Here is a 10,664-nt window from a genome sequence, read left to right as displayed (position 1 = left end):
GTGGTTCAGTCTTTTTTAGCACGGCAGCAGCTCCTCTCAAAATCAGAATCAACTGACGAAGACAAAATGACCTGCAGAGTGTGTCTGTTGGTTTTCGCCTTGGGTTTACAGCTGGCGACGTTCGGACTGAGAGCTGAGATCACACAGGAAAATACAGGTAAACAACAGGACAATCCAAGTCAAGAGCTAGAGGAATCACTGAGGAAAGAGACAGGAAGATTCACGATCAGATTTTTATTAAGTCCGAGTCACTGATTATGGCGTTATTATTCCACTTATTTAAATGAAAATGTTTCTTTTTTAACATTGGAGCCAGTTTTCCAGTATTGAGTCCATATTGGTTGATTGTGTGATTGCACAAGGTCATATTTATTTATTAATTGAAATATTTATTAATTTAATTATGAACAGTTTAGGACTCCATACAGACCACACCCATGACCCAAACCTAGAGATGCAAAAGTGAATATCCTTGAAGTTTACAAACCCCTCATTGAAAATAGACTTTAGTCTTTAGTTAGGAAGTATGACTCATAAAGTGGTGGACAAAATTGTTGGTACCACTCAGTTAAAGAAAGAAATTCCACAATGATCACTGAGATGACTTGCAATGTACAAAAGTAACAATAAATTAAGATTTATTGAAAATGAAAAAATCAAAATCATTACTTTTGAGTTGTTGATCAACAGAATTAATAAAAAAAAAACCTAATGAAATAGGGCTGGACAAAAATGATGGTAGCCATAACTTTATATTTTGTTGCACAATCTTTGGAGGCAATCACTGCAATTAAACGGTTTCTGTATTTGTCAATGAGCCTTCTGCACCTGTCGACAGGTATTATGGCCCACTCCTCATGAGCAAACTGCTCCAGTTGTCTCAGGTTTGACGGGTGTATTCTCCAAATGGCATGTTTCAGCTCCTTCCACAGTTGTTCAATGGGATTCAGATCTTGGCTCATTCAGATTAGTCCAACGCTTTTCTCTTAGCCAGTCTTGGGGGTTTTTGGCTGTGTGTTTTGGATCATTGTCTTGTTGGAAGACCCATGACCTGCGACTGAGACCAAGCTTTCTGACACTAAGCAGCACATTTCTATCCAGAATGCCTTGATATTCTTGAGATTTTATTTGACCTTGCACAACTTCAAGACACTCTTTGCCAGAGTCAGCAAAGCAGCCCCAAAACAGAACTGAGCCTCCTTCATGTTTCACAGTGGGAACAGTGTTCTTTTCGTTGTATGCTTCCTTTTTGAGTCTACGAACATAGAGCTAATGTGCCTTACCAAAAAGCTCCAGTTTTGTCTTATCTGTCCAAAGGACATTTTCCCAGAAGCTTTGTGCCTTGTCAACATACATTTTTGCAGATTCCAGTCTGGCTTTTTGATGATTTCCTTTCAACAGTGGTGTCCTCCTTGGTCGTCTCCCATGAAGTCCAATCTGGCTCAAACAACAACGAATGGTGCGATTTGACACTGATATACCTTGATCCAGGAGTTCACCTTTTGTGCCACTGTCGTCACAAGAACTTCAAGCTGCTTAGAGATGGTTTTATAGCCTTTACCTTTACGATGTTTGTCTATAGTTTTGTTTCTAATGCCCTGGGACAACTCTCTCCTTGGCTTTCTGTTGTCCAGGTTCAGTGTGGTTCACACCTTTTCACCAAACAGCAACGTGACTATTTGTCTCCCTTTAAATAGGCAGACTGACTGATTATGGGTTTGAAAACAACTGTGATTGTCTGAATGTCAATTAAAGGAAAACAGCTGAGTTCATCATGACCCCCTGGGCAATTAGTTCTCAGTCTTTTATGGAAGTACCATCATTTTTGTCCAGCCCTATACAAGTCAAGTTTTTGGTTTAATCAAGGAAAAATCTGAGCTGATGCAATAATACATTTTGAACTATTTATCTGTCTTATGCATCCGTCAAACCCCAACACTCACTTCATCTGGCTCGGGGCTGAAGGTTATTCCAGCAAAAAACTGTTTGGACACGCTGATTAAATTCTTAATGAAACCAGGAATTTGTGGGTGTACACAGTATTTTATTTTATTAAATCATATTATTGTTTTATTTATTTTAAGAACTTAATTTTAGTCCAAGGTTTCATTTTTAATAAAAAAATTAAAACAAAAACAAAAAAGGTAACAATGTCAGTGGTGGGGTAGGACCCAATCTGCAGGAGAGCAGGCTTGGTGGCAGAAACATTATAAAATATAAACTTGGAACACATAAAAGCACACGGAGAAACAAATAGGGGTTCAAAGCAAATAACAACTGAAAACAAGACACTTAAAAACACTGAGGGTTATTACCTGGAATAAAAACAGCTGTGGATGATTGTTAACCTAAACCTGGGAGGTATTCCGGAAAGCATGTTTAAACTACCCTGAGTTTAACCCTGAACTCTGGCTGAAATCCGCCTGAACTTGCTTACTCTGGGTATGTCGGTTCCAATAGACCGGATATGAGTTAGTGTAATTACGCTCGACTTGGTAACCCTGGGTTAATGCACATGCACAGCAGGTACATAAAGACATTCTCAATGGATCGCCGATTTCCGGAGTCGCCATGGAAACACGTGGAGAAAAAAAGAAAACGCTATACTTTTGAGACGGAGTCGGAGATTGTAATCCTTGTGCTATCCTAGGCACTTTACCATTGGGAGTCGGGTCATCTAGACCCACTAGAGAGTGAGCTGAACCTTTTTTCTTCAATGATTTGGGATCTTCACTGGTGTCCATGGATTACATGAAATCTGTCCACCTTTATCCACGTTTGTCATGGTAGGGAGAACACGTCAATGGAAGGGTGGGGTCATCTAAGATAGCACAAGGGTTAAATGAAACATGACCAGTAATGTGTGTGTTTTGGGGGAACTTTACACCATAGTCCCCATCAAGATGGATCTCAGTTTAAAATTCACTTGTAGGAAGTTTTGAGGTTTCTGAGTCTGACTGGCTTTTAAGCAGTTCATCAACTATAATAAGATTTTAGGAATTAATCAAATGAAAAGGGCTAACATCCGTAAGACTGTGTTGGTGCAATGAAGTGTGATCTACCAAGTGGGGTCAATGACCCAGTTGGCAAGGGTCGTATAAGCAGGCAGATATCAAGTTGCATCAGTCCTGGCAAGTGTCTCCATGGCATATTAGATGTAAATGATAGAGGATGTGTTTCATCGGTCTGCAGTTGGGTAAATGGGACATTAGCAAGCACCAACAAAATGCTGGAACAAAAAAATTAAATACACACCATGATGAAAATGCAAAGACAGGGAATTTTTACTTTTTATAACACTAAACGGTTAAATGGTTAGGTCAGCTCAAGCTTTTTTCTAACAGAAATACATTGATAACCTTTTTTTAACTCAGTTACAGAAGATTCTGCAGCAACGTAGTTCAATATGATATTCTGAGGAGATCAACGCTGCATTATTTCAATTTCCTTACAAAAAGCACTTGGGAATTACATTCACATGATGATGAAAATTGTTCATGTTGTGATATGCTGCCTTTTTAGAGGCAGTGTTTGTGTCCCAGCAGATGGCCCACACGGTGCTTCATCGCCAGCGCAGATACAACACCGGCCATCTTGAGGAATTTCTCCAGAAAGATAACCTGGAGCGTGAATGTAAAGAGGAGGTTTGCACTATGGAAGAAGCCAGGGAGGTGTTTGAGAATGATGAGGAAACTGTAGGTTGTGCATCAACGTATCATTAGATTTGTCTTCTTGCTTGATAGAAATGAGTGAAAATGATTTGCCTTTAACATCAGTGTTTGTGTTTCAGTTGAAGTTTTGGGCGAGCTATATCGGTGAGGAACATCAGACGTGAGTTTCCACACCCTGTGCTAGTTCTGCACTAATACTGTGGAGTGTGTTGTTATGTGTGGTGTGTAGACGGTGACCAGTGTGACCCTCCGCCCTGCCTGAATGGAGGTGTGTGCAAAGATGGGATGAGCTCTTACGTGTGCTGGTGCCAACCCAACTTCAGAGGCAAAAACTGTGAAACTGGTAAATGTGACAGACTTGCACGACAAACAAGACATCAAAGACTTTGGTTGATAAAATGAGCCACTGTTCTTTTTATAAAATTGTTGTCTGATTTTTTTTCTCTGTTTATAACAGAAATAAAAAGGTGTTCCATCGACAATGGTGGCTGCATGCATTTATGTGTGATGCAGGCGCGGCGAGCGGTTTGTTACTGTGCAGCTGGTTACAAACTTGGTCTAGATAAAGCAAGCTGTGAACCAACTGGTAAGAAACTGTATGCAGAACTGAGCATTTATAATTATTCAGGTCGTATTCATCTGTGCATTTTTATTTCTATTTTCTTTCCACACAACCAGGTTGCTTCACCACACAACCCCATAAAAGCGTTTAGTCTCCTTTATATAGATCTATATGTAACTCGGACTTCTGTTATTACTATTGATCAATGCCTTAAAACTGTATGTTTCTTCTTCTGAGTGAACTGAAAATAAGAAGAAAACAAAATGGAAAGAAAGTTCTAAAACTTGCAACAGGATTAATCCCTCAGTCCATTACGACAGAAAAATTATAAAAACTGTTTTCAACTTTCCAAACAGCCAAAAACTGCTTATCAGTTTACAAATCAAAGGTTTAGGTTAGATTTATATTAGTCTTTTACTTTTTAATTGGACATTGAAGATTGATTACCAACCTTTTTAAAGCAGTTACCGGTACAAGCATTTAATCAAAATATGACATACAAAATTATATGTAAGCAGAACAATGCCTACTTTATTTTTATAAATTGCAACATCTTGTTCCTGGTTTAATATAAAAGACTCAAATGACACAATTTGGATTTCTAATATTGTCTGACCAGCTATAGTTGATTCTATCTGGTTTGTTTGATTTTTTTTTCCCTCAGAGGAGTTCAGCTGTGGTCGTGTGAGTCGGTCCTCTGGTTCTGACACCAGGTCCATCCAAACACAGCAGACTTCCAACAACACATTCACCCCCAGATCTGTACAAAATTCTTCCGCACCCCAGGAGGAAGACTACTATGATGACGATAAGATGCAGCTGAGTGATTACTTCGACCTTTTATTGAATGGATCAGACACGGTTAACGTCTCCCATAAGGCGAGGGTTAAAGTGCGTTCTGTGAAGCCAGATTCAGGTCTCTCTACTGAAGCTGAAGGTGTGGCAGAAGGCACCGCAGAAACTCCCCTTGAGACAGAACAAGACTACTCATGGGGGTTCCCCACAATGGCTCCCATCAAACTAAAAAAAGTCACTCAGACGAGGATTGTAGGAGGCGATGTGGCGTACCCCGGAGAAATTCCTTGGCAGGTCTGAATGAATATTTCTTTTACTCTCCTGATGCTGCTGTCATAAGAAAAACTGTATTTAAATATTCTTTGCTCTCCAGCAGTGGTTCATCATTAAGTACGATTTTCAGCAATGATCAGCTGAGAAATAAAATAAATGACTTCAAAAAATATAAAAGCTAAATATATATATTAAGGTAAGCCTGCACAGACAGATGAGAATCCAAGTGCTTCTGCACAAATGACAAAAGAAAATACTAATGTGCTGACAAGAATGCAAGCTAGTGTGAGTAGTAGTGCTGCAGTACACTGTTAATTGCATTTTGACATTTTTGTTGTTTTAATGTATTAGTATTATTCAACTGAATAAGCTCTCACTTATGTTGTTGTTTGTGTAAATTTAAATTTTAAGTCAAGTGCGTCTCAAATAAACAAAACCTCTTAATAGAGATTTCAAGTTTAGTTGATTTAACGTTATAAGTATTATAAATATTATAAGTACAATCTTCCTTTGGCCTTCTAATTTGCAACCATTATTTTGTTAAGAGGGAAAAGGTTAACTTTTTTGTACTCAGAAGAAGAATCCATGAGCTGCATGGTGGCTTTGGTTCAAAACCCAGCCAGGACCCTTTTAGTTGGAGTTTGCATGCTCATTCCTCCAACACTCCAAAAACATGCTTTAAGAGTGGACTCTAGTTAACCTAGGTTTGTGTGTGGGACTGTGTGGTCCTGCAACAATCTTATAACCTGGATGTTCAACAGGCAATGTAGTAAAAAGTTATGCCGGCTGGGTAGCTCGGTTGGTAAGGTGGGAAGCTACCATGCAGGAAACCAGGGTTCGATTTCCGCAGGGGAATGAGCAATGGTACTGGGGGCAATTACCATATCAATGGTGAGCAGTTAACATCACCCAGTGAGGGGTCTTAGGCAAGACCTTTAACGCTACTGCCTCCCGAGCAGGGCTCAGCTGCAGCTCACTGCTGCAGGTGGGTCAAATGAGGAGAAGAATTTCCCTTCATGGGATAAATACAGTGTAGAGAAAAAAATAGCAATCCCAGTATCTTTTTTTAATTAAACTGAAGCTTAAATAATTTACTTCACATAAAATTTCACATAAAAATAAGACATTTTTTTCTAGAAACAATCCTCAAGTACCAGAAATGTGAAGATTTGTGGGCACAGATTTCTGATATTTTTTGTACTTGCAGGTGACATTGATGACCCGCCCGCCAAGTCAGAAAAGAGCACAGCCCTTCTGCGGTGGATCTCTGCTCAGTGACTTATGGGTCATCACTGCTGCCCACTGTCTAAACAACATGGGACCGGATTTCTTTGTCAGAGTTGGTATGAAAACCATTGATAATGCAACTTCGTGCTTTCAAGAAAAAAGCTTTTTATTTTGAAAATGTAATCAATACTCTTAGGTGAACATGATGTGAACGTGGATGAGGGTCCTGAGAGGGACCATGCGGTGGCAGAGAGGCACGTCCACTCATCCTATGATCCTAGGATATCTGACTACAACCATGACATTGCCTTACTGAAACTTGCCAGTCCCGTTGAGCTGTCCAACCAGAGGCGCCCCATTTGCCTTGGCCCAAAAGGTTTTATAGAGACCCTTGTGGAGGAGGCCACCAGCTCCCTTGTGAGTGGATGGGGAAAACTGAGGTTCTACGGCCCAGAAGCCACCAAGCTTCAGAAACTGGCGATCCCTTACGTGGATCGTAAAGTGTGTAAGGAAAGCAGCAGTGACCACATCACACGCTTCATGTTCTGTGCTGGCTTCCGGGACCAACAGAAAGATTCGTGCAAAGGAGACAGTGGCGGGCCACATGCCACCAACTACAAGGGCACATGGTTCCTGACAGGCATCGTCAGCTGGGGGGAGGAATGCGCCAAAGAAGGAAAGTATGGCATCTACACAAGGGTTTCGCATTATTACCCCTGGATTGTACAGAAAACAGGAATCAGAATGACCACCTGATGTTTCCTCCTGTTGTGAATCCTTCTGAAAATCAGAATCATCTAAAATTGTTGCAGAACTTTTAGCTACAGTTTGTTTTCCCAAAAAAAGAAAACTACTTCTTTTGAGTTTTTCCATGTTTCTTATGGAACATTCAGAAATAAAAACCCTTGTCCAATTTCTAATAAATGTTTAATTTGGTACTGTTTTTTAAGCAAGGTTCACCTACCATGGCCTTTAATGCGCTTAGTCAACTTTGAACTGTATGTGTGTATTTCTGTTGTCTGTCTGATCTTGTTTGGGTTGTACTGGAATGCATTTCGTATGTCAGTGTAAGCTGTGCATATGACAATAAATCCCTATTGTCTACTCTCTACTACTGGAGTGGTTTGTACCCTTGCCTTACATCAGTTTAAGTCCTGGTTCAAGTCTCGGCTGGGGGACCTGAAACAGAACACCAATGGGGGACCTTTCTGTGTGGAGTTTGCATGTTCTGAGTTTGCATGTTCTGAGTTTGTATGTTCTCCCCGTGCATGCGTGGCTTTTCTCTGGGGACTCTGGCTTCCTCCCACCATCCAAAAATATGCTCAATAGGTTAAATGGTCATTGGATTGTCCCTAGGTGTGAATGCGAGTGTGTTTGGGTGAGTGATTGTGGCCCTGCAACAGACCGGCGATCTGTTCAGGTTGTACCCTGCCTTTGCCTCACAGTAGCTCCAGCAGCCCCTTGACCCGGACTCAGTGGGTGAAAATGGATAGATGGATGCGTTGCATTAAGTAGAATAAACAGCTGATGTATAATTTTATAAAGCCTACCATTTTCACCTCTTTAATTTCACCAAATAATAAAAAGTTGAATTCCTGGGATAAGATAAGAGAACCCAATAGATCTTTATTTTTCAAAGAAAGAATAAGCTCATTGTCAGGGTCATGACTGTTTCCTAGCAAAGAGAAGAACCATACAGGAAACAAGAGTTTCTGTTAGACTTCTGCAGAAGGAGAACCGTCTGTCACAGTGCAAGGCTGTCACAGAGGAACTCTCCCTTCCCACTGTATCCAGTCTGGTTTGATTGGTGGCCGGTGTTGACAACATAAAAGTGGGTCATTTAATCAAGCAGTACAGGAACATCATGTCTTGTATAGTCAGAAAGGACGTCAGTGTTTTCTTACTGTGAGACTGAACTGAGACACAATCATTTTTTGGTGATAATAGCGTGTAAGCAAATGATAACTACGTAAACCCTTACACTCACCAAATTTACCAAATGATTTTATGTGATCAGTGGTTTTGTCTTGTCTGGCTGAAGTATGAGTAAGGTATGATCCTTTTTTTTTTTAATTCAATCTCTCCTGCTTGTGTTCACAACAGTCTTTTTTATTTGCTTGCAATCTAGTGAGTAGTGCATATCACATGACAGAAATGTATCTGGTTCAAATTCTGCTTTCTTTGGTCTTCTCCAAGTCTTCTGGCTTTCTCAAACTAACCAAAACTATGAAGTTAGGTTGTAAGGTTGTATGGGACTCATTCCATGTCCCTTTTTCGTCTCTACTTCTGGATTCACAGGCAGTGTCCTTCTTGCTAGAAAACAAGCTCCAGTTTACCCCAATTGGTAGTAAAATTATTAATTTCTCAAAAAGTTAACAGTGCAATGCTTTGCATTTTTCCAAGCCGTTTTGGATTAAAAGCAAATGTTGCAGTTCTTTAAGAGATCACTGGTTTCAGATTTCCTATTGATTCCAACGTTAAAACATCCAGCATTACATCGAAACTTGAGTGTTTTATTTTCTATTCATTACAACTGAGGAGAAAGAGAAAAAGAGGAGGGAGGTGGTGTTTTTATAGTGCTTTATTAGACCTCTAAATTGTCAAATTTTGGGGCTTTTTATGTTAAGCAGGTAGGTGGACTCCACAAATTCCCTCTACTCTGCTCTGTCATTGCAATCATTGTGCTCAACGCACTTCTTTCTTATTTTCATCCTGAATCCAAGAGATGACAACAGATATGTATAAATCATCTCAAGCTTTATGAACCCCCCCATCTATTTGCTTTTTCATAACAGACTGATTTGTAATTTTTTGTGTTTCATTTTCTTTGATCATGTTTAAATCATTATTTCTTTTTGCTCATGTTACATTCTGTTTTAGGTTTTCTGTTTCCCCATAGTCACTCGGTTTCAGTTTCAATCGTCCACAACTCCTTGGGTTTCCGTCAATCACCCCCTCTGTCTGTTCAAGTCCATGATTCTTTTAGCTGATTGCCAGGTTCCCACCCATTTGGTTTGCCTTTTTAGGTTTCCCATATTAGATACGTCACTGGTGTGATTCTGTTCTTTTTTTCATGTAATGTCAGGTTAAATTAGCAAGTCTGCAGCATGAGACAGTGGTTTAACAAAACACGCCACTCAGGATGAATCTGATCATTTGTGTGCTTATATTTCAGAAAATAATCATATACATTATGCAATATAATACACGCTTTCTGTATGAATATCAAAATATCAAAAAGTGCAAATGAGCAAAAGCAGCAAACAGAGTGGTACAACAGGAAGCACACTGACCCCTAACTGAAATGTTGAATTTATAGTTCAGGTCACAGCCAGCATTGAGATTTCCATTCAACTGCATGATCAGGTGTTATTTAACAGTATTGATAACTGATGACACTATCAAATAACTATAATAAACCCAGCATGGCTGCTAACACTGTGCAACTGAATCTACATCTCTAAATTAGTGTTATCACCTTTGATTACAGTTCAGTGCTTTAAAGAAACAATAAATACTGCATACATCTTTCTAAATGTTGCCACTTTATGAGTATGAAGGCTCTAAGCTTCTAACTACTTTATTTAAAAATACCGATTTTTTTATCCTTTCTATCTGTTGGTCTACCCACAGAGATTAATTAACCCATGGCTTTTTTTGGCAGTAAAGTGGCTGTTTTTTGATGACTGTGTTTCACAATTCATGTTGACAGTCTCTTAACAGTTGATGAACAAGCTCAGAGTCACAATGCAGAAACATAAAGAGTGGGCATCCTTAAAACAGGCAGTTAAATTTGCGTGTTCCCTCTGGCACGTTTGTTTCTGCATCAGTTCAGCTCCCCTGGTTTCATGAAAACACTTGGAACAATTCAAATAGAGATCTTTAACGAGCATTGAACTTTGCTGATGTTGTAACAGTAGTGTAAAATGGATTAAAGTTGGGGGAAAAATGATACGAATATGATTAGCTAGATTAAGTTCCTGTCTTTTTGAACATCCTCCATGGTTTGATCATAGCCTGCATGAGGGATGTCCATTTTGCACTTTTTGAAGACATTGTGAAAGTAGTTTCTGCAGGCTAATGTTTGTGAGCTTAACTAAAGCAAAATAGAAAAGAATCTGGTCTGAAACGCTCTT

General features: G+C 39.6%; 1 protein-coding gene across 1 annotated transcript; it reads left to right on the top strand.

The window, feature by feature from the left end:
• On the top strand, positions 1-7,639 carry LOC111948660 (coagulation factor IX-like). The gene is made up of 8 exons (XM_023962676.1): positions 1-157; positions 3,523-3,695; positions 3,791-3,815; positions 3,901-4,014; positions 4,129-4,257; positions 4,898-5,322; positions 6,509-6,644; positions 6,725-7,639. Exons 1-8 carry the CDS (start codon positions 67-69, stop codon positions 7,282-7,284), a joined length of 1,653 nt encoding a protein of 550 aa, XP_023818444.1. The 5' UTR covers positions 1-66; the 3' UTR covers positions 7,285-7,639.
• The last annotated feature ends 3,025 nt before the right edge of the window (positions 7,640-10,664 follow it).

This window comes from Oryzias latipes, chromosome 14 (assembly GCF_002234675.1).
Source record: "Oryzias latipes chromosome 14, ASM223467v1".
Taxonomy (NCBI): domain Eukaryota; kingdom Metazoa; phylum Chordata; class Actinopteri; order Beloniformes; family Adrianichthyidae; genus Oryzias; species Oryzias latipes.
Note: the sequence above shows the minus strand (reverse complement) of the source record. Positions and strands in the feature narration are given on the sequence as shown.

What these genes read in the sequence shown, in the direction of transcription:
- LOC111948660 (XM_023962676.1), top strand. Translation starts at nt 67, where the DNA reads ATGACCTGCAGAGTGTGTCTGTTGGTTTTCGCCTTGGGTTTACAGCTG. An exon ending in GATCACACAGGAAAATACAG is followed by an intron (nt 158 to 3,522) that starts GTAAACAACAGG and finishes CTGCCTTTTTAG; the next exon opens with AGGCAGTGTTTGTGTCCCAG. An exon ending in CCGGAGAAATTCCTTGGCAG is followed by an intron (nt 5,323 to 6,508) that starts GTCTGAATGAAT and finishes TTGTACTTGCAG; the next exon opens with GTGACATTGATGACCCGCCC.